This window comes from Microcebus murinus, chromosome 3 (assembly GCF_040939455.1).
Source record: "Microcebus murinus isolate Inina chromosome 3, M.murinus_Inina_mat1.0, whole genome shotgun sequence".
In the NCBI taxonomy this organism is placed as follows: domain Eukaryota; kingdom Metazoa; phylum Chordata; class Mammalia; order Primates; family Cheirogaleidae; genus Microcebus; species Microcebus murinus.
Window position 1 is genome coordinate 18,933,594 of NC_134106.1, and position 18,664 is coordinate 18,952,257.

At 35.4% G+C, this 18,664-nt stretch overlaps 1 protein-coding gene across 3 annotated transcripts in view; it reads right to left on the reverse strand.

Annotated features, from left to right (window-relative positions):
* Positions 1–18,664, reverse strand: part of ATAD2B (ATPase family AAA domain containing 2B) — a 152,552-nt gene that overhangs the window by 61,612 nt on the left and 72,276 nt on the right. For all 3 annotated transcript variants that reach the window (XM_076000580.1, XM_076000579.1, XM_076000578.1), the window contains 3 exons: positions 16,581–16,671; positions 11,330–11,641; positions 7,499–7,634 (listed from right to left, as the gene is read on the reverse strand). In XM_076000580.1, the coding sequence (XP_075856695.1) occupies positions 7,499–7,634; positions 11,330–11,641; positions 16,581–16,671 (539 nt within the window). The remainder of the gene's footprint in view (positions 1–7,498; positions 7,635–11,329; positions 11,642–16,580; positions 16,672–18,664) is intronic.

Consider the following 18,664-nt stretch of genomic DNA (forward strand, 5'->3'; position numbering starts at 1 on the left):
TTTAATTTCTTGAGATTTACTTTGTGTCCTAGGATATGGTCAATCTTAGAGAATGTCCCGTGAGCTGATGAGAAGAACGTATATTCAGTGGATTTGGGGTAGAATGTCCTGTAAATGTCAGTCAGACCCAATTGTTCTAGAGTTTTGTTTAAGTCCATTATTTCTTTATTAATTTTCTGTTTGGAGGATCTGTCTTGTGCCGTCAGTGAGGTGTTGAAATCTCCGGTGATTATGGAGTTGCTATTAATCAATTTGCTTAGATCCAGTAAGGTTTGCTTTATGAATCTGGGTGCCCCTAAGTTGGGTGCATATATATATAAAATGTTATCTCTTCTTGTTGAACTGTGCCCTTCACCATTATATAATGACCCTCTTTGTCTTTCACTACTCTTATTGGTTTAAAAACTAAATCATCTGAAATTAGAACAGCCACGCCAGCCTTCTTTTGGCTTCCACTTGCTTGGAATACTGATCTCCACCCTTTTACTTTTAGTCTATATGCATCCTTGCAGGTTAGATGTGTTTCCTGAAGACAGCATATACTTGGCCTGTATTTTCTTATCCATTCAGCCAGCCTATGTCTCTTGAGTGGAGAGTTTAAGCCATTCACATTTATTGAGAGAACTGATAGGCAAGGTAGATTACTGTTCATTCTGTTGGGTTGTATGTTGTTGCTTTGATTTCTCTCTTGAGCCATTGTAATAATCTGGCCTTTGGGTTTTAGTTGTTTTTATATTCGTGAGTTTTTATTATGGTGTTCCATGAGTAGCACTGTTGGGCTCCTATGTGTAATCTCAGTGACTCAAGAAGCTGATGGGGAGGATACTTGAGGCCAGGGTTTGAGACTAGCCTGGGTAACACAGCAAGACTCTGTCTCTAAAAATAAAATCTTTCTTAAAGCTTATGTGCATAGTTTTTTTTTTTCTAAAAACCACCTCCATGAAGAAAGGATGTAAAATAGACAATTCAAAGGGAAAACAGAAAGAGATGACATTTTTTAATGTTTTTCATTTAATAATTGTAGAATGCTTCCTATTCTCAATGCTTTTGCCCAACAATACCAGTATTATCATAGAGTTTATCCCTGAGTGGTATTTAGTGGAACAGTTAATATTCAAATTACTATAATTCAGTGTGATTAATAAGCGGTACTGTATTTAAAAGTACACAGTGCTATGGGGGACCCTGATTAGAAACTTATAAAAGGCTTCCCAGAAAAAAATGATCCAAAAGCAGAAACCAAAGAGATTGGAGGTAGAAGGGAAGAATTCCAAGAAAGCATAACAGATGTGCAAACGACCGGAGGCTAAAAAGAACATGGCTTTTTTGGGTAACTGATATAGCTCATATGCCAGCTTTTTCTTTTTTAAGTATTGGGACAATGTAGGGGTAAAGATAGTAGGGTTTAGGGAGACAAAGAGGAAGGACAGTTAAACTATGAATGGGGTATGAAGGGTTTTGTAAGCCATATTAAAAGTTTGGAATGTGTATTGAAGACAATGGGGAAACATTAAGATACTTCAGAGGAACAACATAATCATACGAATGCTTTGGGAAGACAACTCTGTCTCAGTATGTCAGTTATAGGAAAGGGTTTGAAAGAAGGTGAAACAGGAGGAAAGATGACCAATTAGGGGTCTGCTATACCATCCTAGGCATGAGATGTTAATGATAATCTAAATAAGAATAGTGTCAGAGCAAATAAGAAGGAATAACCTAAAATGAGACTTATTTAGTAAGAAAAATCAACAGGACTTAGTCATTAACTAGACACAGAAAGGAAGAAAAAGAAAGGAGTTGAGAATAATGTCAAATTCTAGCTGGGACAACTGAAAGGATGGTGGCTCACAGGAAGAGAAGGGGAGATAGTCCAGTTATATACAGAAAGATCTGTGGCACAACACAGCGGAGATGGGCAGCCGGACAGGGCCTGAAGCTCAAGAGTGATCTGGACTTGAGAATAATACAGTGGTCATTAACACAGAGATGAAAAATTAAGAAAATATAAATTAATTAATTAATTAATTATTTTGAGACAGAGTCTCACTTTGTTGCCCAGGCTAGAGTGAGTGCCGTGGCATCAGCCTAGCTCACAGCAACCTCAAACTCCTGGGCTCAGGCAATCCTCCTGCCTCAGCCTCCCGAGTAGCTGGGACTACAGGCATGTGCCACCATGCCCAGCTAATTTTTTTCTATATATATTAGTTGGCCAATTAATTTCTTTCTATTTATATAGTAGAGACGGGGTCTCGCTCTTGCTCAGGCTGGTTTCAAACTCCTGACCTCAAGCAATCCACCCGCCTCAGCCTCCCAGAGTGTTAGGATTACAGGCGTGAGCCACCACGCCCGGCCAAGAAAATATAAATTAAAATAATGACAAATATCTTTTATCTGTTAGACTTATAAACTTAAAATTAATTTTAATACCCGCTATTAATGAAAGGGTTGGAAAATTGGTATTCTCACAACTAGTGGAAGTGGGGGAAAAAAGCACAACTTTTCTGAAATTGTATTTGGTAGATCTAAATATGCCAAATATATGCTCAAAAATATACTCTTATAAGTTACCTCACTCCTAAGGATTCCCTGACCTCTTACCATTCTCTACATTTTCTTCTATAGTACTTACCTTCTGACACTTTATGTAGCTAACTAGCTACTACAATAATTATTTTATTGTCTTTTCTCTTCTGTCTAAAATGTAAGTTCAATGAGAGCTAGGATCTTAGTCCATTTTGTTCACTGACATGTCTCAACAACCTAGGATGATGTCTAGAGCATGCTGGGCACTTTCACAAAGTATCTGAATGAGTAAATAAATATATGAAAGAACAAATAAATGATTTTAACAAACAAGAAGATATTATTTTCTTCTATCTGGTTGGTAAAGATTTAAAAAGACAAACAGTGCTCAGAATTGACAAAGGTATAGAAAAAATAGCACTCTCATACATTAGAGTTGGAAATATAAACTGGCACAAGCCTTTTGGAAGGCAACTTAACAACCAGTATCAAGGTTTTAAACGTATATACCCTTGACACCACAACCACAGTTGTGAAAATTTACCTTAAGTTCTAGATCAGGTAATAGTATAAAAATGTATATTTAGAAAGATGTCTATCACCGCACTGTTTATAAAAGAGGAAACTTAAAAACTTCAATTTTTATCAGTAAGATTCTATAAAGTATGGAACATCCAAAATATGAGAAACTATGCAGCTATCTTAAAAGAATGATATTAAACATATGCTAACATGAAATAACATTCCTAAAATATCAGATAAAAAAGCAAATTACATTAACAACTTATAGGAAGATATAATGTATATAAAATAATGTGTGAGTCTACCTATATGCATAAAGAGAACATGGAAGTGTGGTCACCAAAACTTTAACAAATATTACCTTCAGGTTCTGAGGCTTTAATTTTTACTTTCTTATGTTCTTCTTTATTACTTGAATTTTCTACAGAGTATACCACCTTTCTATTCAGAAAAAACAAAGCTATTTTCATTTGGAAAAACCTCAGAAAGCTCTGTTTCTAATCTCTTTATGGTAATATAAATTAAGAAAGAAAACTTATTTTCCATCATAAGACTTCTCTACCAGATTGGCAGAACTTAACTATCTTGATTTCTACTTTATCTTAAATCTTTAAAAAAAAAAATCGTTTCAATGTCATTTCAGCAGACAATTCCCAGAAACCTACCAGCAATGCCCAGGCTAGCATGACCAACACTAAAGTCATGATTTCTTCTTGCCTAGTACCTTTTTCTGCATTGAACTGGCATGTTAACACATGTTGCATAGGCAGAAACTAAACCAACCAAACAAAAAAGACTATGTGCAGCCCTCACTGAAATTGTTTAAAGTGTATGCTTTTTTTTTTTTTTTTTTGAGACAGAGTCTCACTCTGATGCCCAGGCTAGAGTGCCCTGGTGCCAGCCTAGCTCACAGCAATCTCAAACTCCTGGGCTCAAGCAATCCTGCCTCAGCCTCCCGAGTAGCTGGGACTACAGGCATGTGCCACCATGCTCGGCTAATTTTTTCTATATATTTTTAGTTGGCCAATTAATTTCTTTCTATTTTTTTAGTAGAGACAGGGTCTCACTCTTGCTCAGGCTGGTTTCAAACTCCTGACCTTGAGCAATCCGCCCACCTCGGCCTCCCAGAGTGCTAGGATCACAGGCGTGAGCCACTGCGCCTGACCTAAAGTGTATGCTTCTTAAAGAATGTGAAAAATCATTGTCTGACTTACCTAAAGAAGCAATATAATTCCTTATCTACCTATTAAAGCTCAGAAATCAATTGGGAAAAAATATAATCCCAAGAAACAAACAGCAGAGAGCCTGTTCTGCCACCTGTTAGTTCATGATCAGGGGAACCTACTTAATTTCTGTGTGCTTTAGTTTCCTCATCTACAAAATGATGATACCACAAATGCTATATGATTATTGAGTGACCTATACATATTACTGTATATGAAGCATGGATCTATACATATATAGCACACATCTACTTTGTAATAAACACTCAGATGCTAACTCTAATACCTTCATACTCAAAAGGATAGCAAATTTCATTATTTCTTCTGTGAATACTTCCTGACTTTTCAACAGAATTAGTTCTGCTTTTATAGAACTTTAGATATATAACAATGTTTGTTATCCCCAATAACAAGAACTTCTCCAAAGAAAGAACTGTTATATCTTATTCGTGGTTGTGTTTTCAGCACCTACTACAATGCCTGGCATACAGTAAACAAAAATCAGATAAATGAGTGGGAGTGAACAAAGAGATAAATGAATATTATTGAAGCATTCAAAAAGAAAAACAGATTATTCTAAATTATAGGTGCCTCACTATTAAGTCAAAGTGAAATCAATGAACTAGAAAAGCTTACATAAAGGAAGCTAAAATTAAACCAATGCTTTCAGAAGAGCTAAAACAAAATGAGCCAGACCAGTCTCACACATTAAAGAGAATGGCAGGGAATGTTCTCAATAAAAACAATTACATAATTCCAATCAAAATAACTAAAAATGTCCAACAACACACACATACACACAAACATATTACTACATACACAGACAAGCTAGCCAGGTGAAAGGTAAAAAAAAAAAAAAAAAAAAAAAAATTGGCTTTCTCATAACTATCAATAAAACAGATCTGTAAAATGCTAGGACAGTCTATAAAACACTTCCCTCAGAGCATAAAAGAAAGGATCTGGAGAAGAAGAAAAACCTTCCTAACAGAAAAGCTTGCTGTTAAAAAACACATGAAGAAAAAAGAAGAAAGTAATGTAACCTCATTTGTAAAAAATGAAAAACAAGAAAGGGCTATCAATGCAAATAATCAAGCCAACATTTCACCAAAATCTACATGGGAAGACTTCAAGTTGATGATTTAAATTTCTCAAAATACCTCTTTAAAAAATTACTTAAAAGTGCATATAAAGGCCGGGCGCTGTGGCTCACGCCTGTAATCCTAGCTCTTGGGAGGCCGAGGCGGGCGGATTGCTCAAGGTCAGGAGTTCAAAACCAGCCTGAGCAAGAGCGAGACCCCGTCTCTACTATAAACAGAAAGAAATTAATTGGCCAACTGATATATATGTATAAAAAAAATTAGCCGGGCATAGTGGCGCATGCCTGTAGTCCCAGCTACTCGGGAGGCTGAGGCAGAAGGATCACTCGAGCCCAGGAGTTTGAGGTTGCTGTGAGCTAGGCTGACGCCACGGCACTCACTCTAGCCTGGACAACAAAGTGAGACTCTGTCTCAAAAAAAAAAAAAAAAAAAAAAAAGTGCATATAATATAGTACTTCTAATAGAAATGTTATTAGACCTACCTAACTGGAACTTTATGGTCCTTCAACTATGGTGCTAATTATGTAAATGCAAGTAAAGATGCTATTAGTATTTGAAAACTATTTGGTCTCTTAATTTAAAATTACATTTACACTAAAAGTTTTTACCCATTATAGTACGCAGAAAAAACTGCTTTAACAGATAACTATTTACATTTACCTTTTTACTAAAAGGTAAATGTAAATAGAAAAATCATAAAAATCCAAATTGCAAAAGTGTAAACTAATGAAGTTTTTTTTTTTTTTGAGACAGAGTCTTGCTTTGTTCCCCAGGCTAGAGTGAGTGCTGTGGTGTCAGCCTAGCTCACAGCAACCTCAAACTCCTGGGCTTAAGCAATCCTGCTGCCTCAGCCTCCCAAGTAGCTGGGACTACAGGCATGTGCCACCATGCCCGGCTAATTTTTTTCTATATATATTAGTTGGCCAATTAATTTCTTGGTATTTATAGTAGAGACGGGGTCTAGCTCTTGCTCAGGCTAGTTTCGAACTCCTGACCTCGAGCAATCCACCCACCTCGGCCTCCCAGAGTGCTAGTATTACTGGTGTAAGCCACCGCGCCCGGCCACTAATGAGGTTTTAGAGAATCAAAAATTTTTTTGTGGCCAGGCGAGGGGGCTCACCCCTGTAATCCTAGCACTCTGGGAGGCCGAGGCAGGCGGATTGCTGGAGGTCAGGAGTTCGAAACCAGCCTGAGCAAGAGCGAGACCCCGTCTCTACTATAAATAGAAATAAATTAATAGGCCAACTAATACATATAGAAAAAAATCAGCCGGGCATGGTGGTGCATGCCTGTAGTCCCAGCTACTTGGGAGGCTGAGGCAGGAGGATTACTTGAGTCCAGGAGTTTGAGGTTGCTGTGAGCTAGGCTGACGCCACGGCACTCACTCTAGCCTGGACAACAAAGTGAGACTCTGCCTCAAAAAAAAAAAAAAAGAAAGAAAGAAAAGAAAAGAAATTAATTGGCCAACTACTATATATATATATAAAATTAGCCAGGCATGGTGGCGCATGCCTATAGTCCCAGCTACTCGGGAGGGTGAGGCAGAAGGATAGCTTGAGCCCAGGAGTGTGAGGTTGCTGTGAGCTAGGTTGACACCACAGCACTCACTCTAGCCTGGGCAACAAAGCGAGACTCTTGTCTCCAAAATAAAAAAAAAAAAAGTTATTTGTTCAATTACTGAACAATTTCTAATTCAATCTCTTTAGTAGTCCTAAAGACTACTCATAAATTATCATCTGAAAATTATTATACATTAAAGTACTCGAGATCACATTAAATATTCATCTCTGTCCATTTTACTTTAAATAAAAAGCAATGAACTTAGGGCCCATTGGTTGACTTTCTAAAGGTAATCCTTTCCCTGCTTACACACACAAACACACACACTCACACAATCACTTTTTAAAAAGTAAGTAAGTAGACAAGATTCTTCACTTGGGGAAACGGAACTTAATTAGTTGACCAAATTACCACACAAAAATGTATACACAGTAAAAGTTTTCCAGGGTTGTGTTTAAACAGAAAAACAAAGTCCTCAAGATTATAACCATAAGTAAAAATATACTATAATTCTAACTAAAAAGCATCAAATAATCACACTAAATTGAAAGAAATTCAAGATAAATTACTCACATTGTAAAATGAAGGTAAGGTTTATGTATAGCAGCAGCTGATGACTGTTTCTTTGGTGATCCTGAGTGACAACTGGTTTCAAAAATTGATAAAGCATTTTCATCTTCACTATCATCTAAAATTAGAGTTTCTATGTCTGTTCAAAAAAAAAATCACAAAGGTTATGAGGCTTATAAAGTCATTTAATATTAGTTTCCTACCAAGTGAAGGAAAATTGGGTTAAAAATCAAGTGACATTAACTATTAAGTTATCTATCAAATAATATAGATTGACCAGGTAAGCTGACAAACTATAGCACTTTGAATAATTTATAAATAAAATTAGGCAAGGTGTGGTGGCTCACATTTGGGAGGCCAAGGTGGGAGAATCACTTCACGCCAGGGGTTCAAGACCAGAATGGGCAGCAGAGTGAGACCCTATCTCTTAAAAAAAATTAGTTGGGTGCAATGGTGCACACCTGTAGTCCCAGCTACTGACAGAGGGTGGGAAGGGGGATGTGTGCTGAGCCAGGAGAATCACCTGAGCCCAGGAGTTGGAGGTTGCAGTGAGCTGTGATTACACTACTGCACTCCAGCCTGGGCAACAAAGTGAGATCTTGTCCCCCCAAAAAAGAAAGAAATTAATACAATTTTCTCACCTTTACAGACCATTTCTGCTAAGTGTTATGAGATATAATTTAGAAGACTTTACTAACTAACCAACATAAGTCTGGAAAAGAAGAGGCACTCTCATTAAATCTCTACTCGCTAAAAATCTCTGACCAAAACCCTTTGACCAAAACCTATCCAATTCATATTTGGTTTAATTTATAGAGTAGCTGAGTCCAAGACCAGTTCTTACAAAAGCAACAAGGAACAAACTGACCCTTATATTTTAAATGACATACACCTTTTCAAAGAAAACTTAGTCTAGTTAAGATGGAGTCAGGAATTGAGTCATAGCTCACCTTAAAAACTCAGTCACTCAAGTAGCATTGTTCTATGAGCCTCAGTGGACTAACTGGAACTAAAATACCTACTTGAGAGTACAACACTTAAAACCTTACCTGAAGTATAAACAACTAAACTTCACACATGTCTATTAAAAGTGACAATCCATTTGATAAAAAGCAATGCTATAAGTTTTAGGGACCACAGAAGAGTATTAAGATTAACAGAAATCTTCCAAAACAAACCATGAGAAAAAATAGAGGGATGCTTTCTAAAATGAGACACTGAATTGTGCTAGCAGACAAAGATCTCAGTAGCTTTTAAAAGTCAAATATTTTATACAACTAATAGTTTAAAACTTAACCTGCTAGGCCGGGCGTGGTGGCTCACGCCTATAATCCTAGCACTCTGGGAGGCCGATGCAGGCGGCTGGAACTTGAGCTCAGGAGTTCGAGACCAGCCCGAGCAAGAGTGAGACTCCCACTCTCTACCAAAAATAGAAAAAATTAGCCAGGCATAGTGGTGCATGCCTGGAGTCCCAGCTACTCCAGAGGCTGAGGTAGAAGGATTCCTTGAGCCCAGGAGTTTGAGGTTGCTGTGGGCTAGGCTAATGCCACAGTACTCTAGCTGGGGCAACAGAGTGAGACTCAGTCTCAAAAAAAAAAAAAAAAAAAAAAATTAACCTGCTAGAAGGTACAATGTATGCTATTCTGATGACAGGTACACTAAAAGCCCTGACATTTCAGCATTATACAATTCATCCATGTAACAAAAAACACTCTTACCCCCGAAATCTATGAAATAAAAATAAAATGAAATAAAATAGTTAACCTGGAAAATAACTGAGGACTTTTTGAGTGATAATTTCATATACAAGGATAGTTGTCTAAGAAAAATATTACAGACCAAAATAAGCCAGAATGACTAAATAACTAAAAAGCAATTATTAATAATCAAATTAAATTCGGTTCCTCTTCTCACACTTGTTCTTATCTAGTTCCACTACTTGGAACTAAACCATACTTTATACTTATGGAATAAAGTTATAAGACAACATAGATATTAATAACAATGACATAAAATTGTGATTCACAAATGGAGATAAAGGGCTATTATAATGTCCCAGAAGAGAAGATGAGGCTTTTATGATTTTCTAAAGTAAATTTGGGGGGAAATTTTGGGAAAAGATACATTTCCTAGTTATGAAAATCAGGAATAAGAAGTATACCATTCAGGCCTGTAATCCTAGCTCTCTGGGAGGCCGAGACGGGCGGATTGCTCAAGGTCAGGAGTTCGAAACCAGCCTGAGCAAGAGCAAGACCCCGTCTCTACTATAAATAGAAAGAAATTAATTGGCCAACTAATATATATAGAAAAAATTAGCCGGGCATGGTGGCGCATGCCTGTAGTCCCAGCTACTCGGGAGGCTGAGGCAGGAGGATCGCTTGAGCCCAGGAGTTTGAGGTTGCTGTGAGCTAGGATGACGCCACGGCACTCACTCTAGCCTGGGCAACAAGTGAGACTCTGTCTCCAAAAAAAAAAAAAAAAAAAAAAAAGAAGTATACCATTCACAGCATAATGCCTGGCTCATACTCAGTGAAATATTTGTTTCTTTCCCTTATCTGTCAAATTTAAGAAATTAAGTAGTATTGTCATGTGAGTCTGTCACTAAAAAATTAAAGTTTCTGAAAAATATATTTATAATGACAGCAAAATTCATAAACAATATTCATGATTTTTACTATAAATATTTTTAATGTTAGTATAATTCTCTGAATAGTTTTCTATTTGGTATAAACTACATACAAACGAGGTACTAGGCAAATTAAAATAATCAAAAGACACTGGCCAGGCATGGTGGCTCATGCCTGTAATCCCAGCACTTTCGGAGACCAAGGCAGGATTGCTTGAGGTCAGGAGTCTGAGACCAGCCTGAGCAAGAGTGAGATCCCATCTCTACAAAAAGGAGAAAAATTGGCTGGGTGTGGTGGCACACGCCTGTAGTGTCAATTACTCAGGAGGGTGAGATAGGAGGATCGCATGGGCCCAGTAGTTTTGGGTTGCAGTGAACTATAATGACGCCACTGCACTCTAGCCCAGGTGACAGAGACCCTGTCTCAGAAAAAAAAAACAAAAAAAAAACATTACTTTCCCTTCAAAGTTCATAGGCTTTAGTTTGATTAGCATGTCACCTTAAAGTTTTTCCTGTAAGTAATGTTTTTAAAGGCAGTTTTCTGCTTTTAGTTCTGGTCCAAAGTACAATCTTGAGGCCTAACATAATTTAAGACCCTCTACACTAGGTTCGTATTCACTCCCCTACCAACAGCTTATACTCCAATCAGCACAGCACACTACAGAGTGCCCTGTCATTAACAACAAAATATCTGATGAGTTGAATCCAGAAAACCAATATAGCAACACAGGTAAGAGCATGAGTTCTGGAGTCAGACTCCCTGGGTTGGGGCAAGCCCCAGAACTTACTGAGTAACTTTGTATTAATATAAACTAAATTAACAGCCTATGTCTTCCAGTCTCCTCTTTTATATAATTAGAGTACCTACCCACAGGTACTGTTATGAGGATTAATAAATGACAATTTATGGAAGGGCTTTATAATAGTAAATGTAAGCTATTATTATTATAGTCAACATTCTAAAAATAATAATGGCCTTACATTAAGATAGTCCGAATGTCCCAAGAGTAAACAAACATTCATTCATTTTATAAACATTCACCAGGCAATTACCATATGCCAGGCAAAATGCCAAGCCTGGAATATATAGTAGTAAGTGAAATAGATATATTTTATATATTTGTGGCAAATACAAATAACATTAAAAGGAAGATTATGCCTGTATTTGTTTCATTTTAACAATATGAAAAAGTAGTTTATAGTAGTACCTTCTTTCTTGTCACTCTGACTAATTTCAGCATGAGGAAACACTTTTTGCAAGACGGCTAGGATGTTGTTGAAGCTTCTTTCCAGCAGTGGCCTTATGATGGGGGATAGTGCATGTCCTGAAGACATCACAGCACGTTGGGAAGCAGGGACAATATTCTGCATTGCATGGTAAAAATCCTGGGCACTGAGCACTATTGAGGAAACATCCAGCTGCAATTTGTGACTACTCGCATAGATCTGGGGATAACGCCTCCGCAGGGCAATCAGGGCAGCTTCAGTGCACAGGGCCTTGATGTCAGCTCCACAGTAGCCTAATACAAAAAAGGAGAAGAATAACAGATGTGAGTGCATTTTTCCATGTACCAACTACGTTTGTGAATATAAACATATTTATTCAAAGTAATAATCAATACTAACGCAGTAATTATGTGTAATTTTATCAGCAAAATGAAAAGTGACAATTTAAAATAACCTAACAAAATGGTTGAATTAAGGGCTAAATACTTATTAAAATTAAAAATGTTTTGAGTATTTTAAATTAATAAAATATGAACTAACAATATTAAAACAAAACAAGCCAAGTTTTATGTGTCAAAATCACTGATTACAATGTGCAACTTTCTTCAGGAGACTTTTTTGTTTGTTTGTTTTTTGTTTTAATCCCTGAGACAGGGTCTCACTCTGTTGCCCAGGCTAGAGTGAAGTAGCACCATCACAGCTCACTGCATGCAACCTCAAACTCCTGGGCTCAAGCAATCCTTCTGCCTCAGCCTCCTGAGTAGCTGTGACTATAGACACGTGCTATCATGCCCAGCTAATTTTTCTTTTTTTTATAGAGATGGGGTTCTCACTATGTTGCTCAGGCTGGTCTCAAACTCCAGGCCAGCAAGCAATCCTCCCTCCTCAGACTCCTCCCAAAGTGCTAGGATTACAGGCATGAGCCACCACACCCGGCAGAAAAGATTTTAAAACAATAGTTTTGTTTCAATACTTCATCAATATTCCCAATTATTAGGTTAGTCCTCATGACATTACACTCAACTATAAATTATTGTTTCCACTATTATTAACTTCTAAACACATATAAAATAGTACCAAGTCGGCAGAAGCAGAAACTTCAAAAAGAGAGCTATTCTACCAACTCTGAGAGTAATCCACTACCAAATTAATATCCAATTACCTCCAAAATTTAAAATTTTAATTCATTTCTGATAGTTCTAAAGGTATTAAAGGAAATAAGAATGTTAAAAAATATTTCCATTGGTTTTCCACACTAATGTTCTTTGTCTAACTTTAAATGACTGATAATCTAGTTGCAAGGGTTATACCAACATGGCATATTATCCATTACCCACATTTAATGGATTATGCAGTTAAACAACAGATCAATCCCCCAGTGCTTTTAAGTCATTTCATTCATCTGAGTATCAAGTACATAGAAAAATGTATGAATTATTGGGTCTCTGTCACAAAAAGGAAGAAAAACTCAAAACAGCCATATGCTATCTCTTATATCAGCAATTAAACTTATATTTGGCCATCTTTATTAGTTATGCAAGCAGGGGGAACCATTTGAACTACTTATAGAACATTAGACCCTAAGCCCCTCAAGGAACAATATTAGGCTTATTTATCTTTTTATACCTCACAACCACCTTATGGAACAGTTAAATACTGAAATAAAAATGATTACAAAGGAGAATTTATTCAAAGTCAGGAAAAAACTTAATATGACCTGGAAGAACTTAATTCAGAAAACTATAAACAGATTAAGCAATAACACCATCCCATGACAAGAATCTATCTGCCAAATAATTCTTCAGAATAACCAGATTTATCACTAATCCTTCGTTTTATTTTCTATTTCTCAAAGAATAAACCTGAAAAAGAATCTTTTCCTTTAGCATAGAGATCTGTTTGTTACCTTAGTTCAACATTGTATAGAACACAAGCTCCACATTATAGTTAACAAAATAATCTGAAGATATGATTAAAAAGCATGTGAATTCTGCCCTCCATATCAGAAGAAATACAGAATAAACTACCATCTTCAAACAAAATAACCACCTTTCCTTTTTATAAAAGTATATATACAGTTAATGAACATACTAATACGGTCCTATTAAACACAAACGCCTACGTTTAAAAAAACAAAAGAAAGCTCAGAACCAATTAAGGCAAAACAAAAATTAATAGCCAATAAAAGACATTTTAGGTATTATAGTAAATGTTACAACATTTCTATTTGCCTGATAAATAGCATGATAACATGCTACATACATAACAGCAATGTATTATTCATTTTTTCCTCATTTACTTTAGTTTATCAACAATATACCCCATTTAATGAAGATTTTCACATGAATTATCATAACCAACAGACTATAAAAGAAAGGAAATATATTCTTTACATTGGCTTGAAACTAAGAATTACTATGGTTCTCAACTTGAACATCCATCTGAATAAACCATGAAACCGAAACAAAAAAAAAAATTCCTAAGACCCACAACAAACTTAGAGAATCATAATTTCTGGGGATTTTAAATTTGAAAAAGCTTTAGAAGGTATTTTGATACACAAAAAATATTGAGAACTACAAACTTAATATACTTCCTTTACTAGACTCTAAGAAGGAACTAAAAGTGTCCCATAACCATGGCTAAATGGGTTATACTTAGGGAGACCACATGTCCTAGTTAGGTTTCTATTCCTGTCATAATTGATAGCATACCTTTTCATTCTCAAAAGGGTCCTGGTTTTGAAAATAAATATGATCATTCTAGTAATATTAAAATATCCTTTTAAGAGTTAAAAGTTAATATTAAAGAAATTATAAACATCCCTTTTATAATGACACTAATTCTATCATTACAATTTTAATAACTGCTGAACACAAATATCTTGATATCAAAGAAAGAGCATTCTTGAATATTGTTAAGAGAAGTTTTTCTGACTGAAAATACAGCTATTATAGAGGTTAGACTAGAAACGATGTCATAACAAAACTTTATGAAATTAATTTTTAAAGTACAGCATCAAATATCATGAAGTCCTAAAAGATAGACATTTCATTGATACACTTTCATTGTTCTAGCCCTCTCATTGAAAATGGAATAGAGAAATACTATTAGGGTTGAGCTCTTCATTAATCATAAGTTCTTACCATTTGTGCAAATGTTCTTAATACCAATGTATGCTGAGTTTTTCATTACTTAAAAATCACACCCCGTATGCATGCAAAAACCTCCAAGTGCTTGGGAATTTATTTCAAGGTGAAAGTTACCAAATCCATAACCTCTAACAAAAGGTCAGCTATCTTTGCAGTTGTTCAAGACTTGATACTGTAGAATTAGGCATACATTTCACTGAAATGAACCCATACATGTTAAAACATGTTTGGGATACATAAATTGGTGAGTTCATAATGGATTTAAAATTTTTTACTATTTCATTCCTGTTTGAAGACCTGCATTTGATTTTTCCTTAAACGTAAACGTAAGCTACGTTTCTAGTTTACGTTACTAGTTTCTCAGATGGAATAAATGTCACAACCAAAAATAGAAGACATTTAATTATAATGGCTTTTTATGTCATTATCCAGGAAGAAAATGGTATATAAGCAGATTCTACACACATAACTGCTACCCCACCAGGGAAAAAGAGGCAAGAGAAATTGTTCAGGCCTGTAAAAAATTATATCACTAAAATTTTAAAACTTAAGAAATTACCTAAAAACTAATATGTATCATGTAGAAAAATGAAAGTACTGACCTTTGGAAATGCAAAAGAAAACTAAGATTATAATATTTGGGATAAAGAATTAAACTGGAGTGTATAATATTTCAGATGACAGCTAGGGTAATATAGAGTAATTTAAAATACCTATCTGTTAGGGAATTTCCAAAATTATTTGAAGACTTCTGCTTATTTCAGCTAAGGATTGTTCTGTGACAAGCTCACAGAAGAATCTACAAAGATTTTCCAGTCTAATCTGAACTCTAATACATTATCAAAAATAAAAGGGGTCAAATTTCAAAAAGGGAAAAGATTAGATTTTATACCAAATACCACCCTCTCCCATAAAGCAGCACAGGGCTTTGCAAAGGTCAAGCCAAATTTACATGAAATGTGTTTGGCGCATGCTCTCTTATACCAGGCAAAGCTTAAACTGGAATAGTGCTAGAGAGATTTACGTTTTCTCCTCACCAGAAGATGTCGAGGTCTTTGTGGTTCAAAAGCTGAGGGATGCTGCTTCAGAGATGGAGGTCCCTGTGGATGAAGAGGATAATTCGGATGTAGCTAACTGAATGGACTAATGTTCTATTTAAGTTTTAATTATTGGATGGTGGATCACAATGATTATTTTTTAACTAAGATGTTGTTTTTGGTTTTGGTAACTTTAAAGTTTTCCCAAGAGGGCTGCTGTGTGTCGACTTACTTGGGGGATTTCTTCATAATGCCTAAAAAGGTTCATGAAGATAGGGTTTTTTTATTTGTATTTTTGAGAGAATGAGAGGAAAAGAGACAAAAAAGGGAAAAAGACTGAAGGAAAAATACTTGTATATATATTTAGTTACTTCATATTGTATCCCTTTTTATTTCAGACCTAATTTAGAACCAAAACCCTGAATTCTATCTTCCATGTGTGATCATCTGTGTATCTAATTGTTCTCACCACATCTTTTTAGGACAGTAGTGGTCATTAACTCCGCGAGGAGATCTTCCACTCTGTGAAGAATTTAAAATTAAATTGGAAAGTTTTATATTTTGGGAAATATTACTAAATATCATGCAAGTATTTTCTTTCAAGACCCCTCCCACTCAATCTTTTTTAGGTCTAAAAAAGGAATGAAGATGAGCCCACTGTGTGATCTGCAAAGTAAAAGACTGCAGTCTTACATTTGATGTGGACCTTTCTTTCTCAAGTTTAAGCTTATTTTTCTTAGCAAAATTTCTAAGAGGGAACGATTCCTAAAAGGAGATACTGTATTAATATCATAGATATCCAACACTTAATGAAAGGCGTATTACCACTAAGCTTTGTTAATCAAACACCTAATGGCAGTTAAAATTCTAATTTAAGTGTTCAAACTTTAAGTGAAATATTAAAAACAAATTTTAAAAATAAAGGGAGAGTCATCTATCATACAAAGACATAACTATATTCATTCACATTCCACACATAAGGGAAAAGGGAGGCTGAGCAGAACAAACAACAACAATCAAAGAATTCAATGAGTAGTACTTACCAACACATTTTTCAGCCAATTCACCTAAAAAAGCATCTGACAATTTTGGATTCCAGTCCCTGGTATGGATCTGTAAGATGTGTTTTCTTGCCTAAAAAGAAAAATACAGATATATACAAAATCTTGCTTAAGAAGAAAAGTACAGATAAATATTATCAATGCCTCAAATGTATTAGCTGGAACAAATTTTAACTAACCATATCCCAGAAAAACAATTATTTAAATGAAATGTAAACATCTTAGTATCTACATCAACTCTGATTCCAACAATAAGCCTGGAGATACCCAGTAGTCATCTTCTCTCTGTTACACAGCTAAGACATTTAATGTTCTAAGAGATGAAGGAACCTGAATAGTAGCACTTATCTGGGACTAGAATTCAAAACTAAGTTTCACTTTTCCACCATATCATTCTTACCGTTTGCAGACATATGAACAAAAAACCTTAATATGTTATAACTTTTAAACAAATTTATATTTAAATTTCCTAGAATTTTTAGTTGTTTCAGATGTATACGGTATTATTATTGACAATGAGCAAAATGACAAGTAATTTAAACTTGAAAAAATTGTTTGAATTTCAATTGAGAAATACCATGCACATTATTACCTTGTAAGTTACTGATGCTTTTGCATTTAATATATAACAAATTATTAATCTATAATATTAATATATAAGAATAAATATTAATCAAATTCATTGAAAAATCAAAGGTTTAAACAATTTTTTTTACATTGACTTTTTTTCACAATACCATTCTCTAGCTTAAAGCTGACTAGACAGCATAATCAAAATTTTAACATCTTGGTTCTAAAACAAACAAATTCTTTTTCTAAAACAGTATTTAAAAAAAAAAAAAAAAAAAAAGCACTGAGGTATAAGAATACATAATCAGCTGTTGTTATCACCACAGAGACAGATTGGAATTTTTTTTCACATTTACCTTCTTTTGAGGGAAAATGCAAGACTTTTAAAAAACCGAATATGGTTTGTTCCCCCCAAAACAAGCTACCTGAGCTTCTTAAACCATGAAAAAGCAAATTATAACCAAGATAGTAATATCTTACTGGTTTGATAAGAAATTTGGGGTCCAATAACAACACAACAAAAAAATTTTCAAAGTCTTCAAGATAATTTTTGTTCAAAGTTGACAAAATATGGAATTAATACCTAGAATTTCAATTGAAAGTTCTCAGGCTTTTAGCTGCAAAAATCAAAGCAATGATAAGATATTTATTTTCTTCTAACGAGAAGTATCTGCCTGAACAGATTCTTAAAAAGTATGAAGTTAGTTTCCAAAAGAAACATTAGGTCATATGAAATGTTTGATTTCCTTAAGCATTAAGTTTGACAGTTGATATCTCTGACACTTCTTGTTTTCTTTTTATTGTGAAGGTACATCCTCAGTCTTTCAAACACATGGTTTGGCTTGTGATTATCTTTCAAATTTTTTTTACAGAAATGTTTATGAAACCATGGATAAATCATAAATTCATGTTATTTTTGAGTATGAGCTCTGTCGTAGAACCAGTATAGCACAGACAGTCTGAAATATCAGTGAAGTGTTTGGGAAGGATGTGGCCAATGAAGGCTCAGTAAGTCAATGGTTTGAAAGTTCTGTTCTGGTGACTGTAATCTTGAAAATGAGCTACGTGGGTGACCAGAGACCAAGTGGATGGATAATGAGGAACTGAAAGCTATAGTGGAAGCGAATCCATCTCAACCTACATGTGAATTAGCAGCAAGGTTTTTTGTTTTTTGTGGTTTTTTTGAGACAGAGTCTCGCTTTGTTGCCCAGGCAACAGAGTGAATGCCGTGGCATCAGCCTAGCTCACAGCAACCTCAAACTCCTGGGGAGCTCAAGCAATCCCGCTGCCTCAGCCTCCCGAGTAGCTGGGACTACAGGCATGTGCCACCATGCTCGGCTAATTTTTTCTACATATATTAGTTGGCCAATTAATTTCTTTCTCTTTATAGTAGAGATGGGGTCTCGCTCTTGTGAGCCATCACGTTCGGCCTCTTTCTCGAACTAACCCTACTCCAGTCAAGCTTTTGTACCCACCACTAACTGAAACTGTTCTCA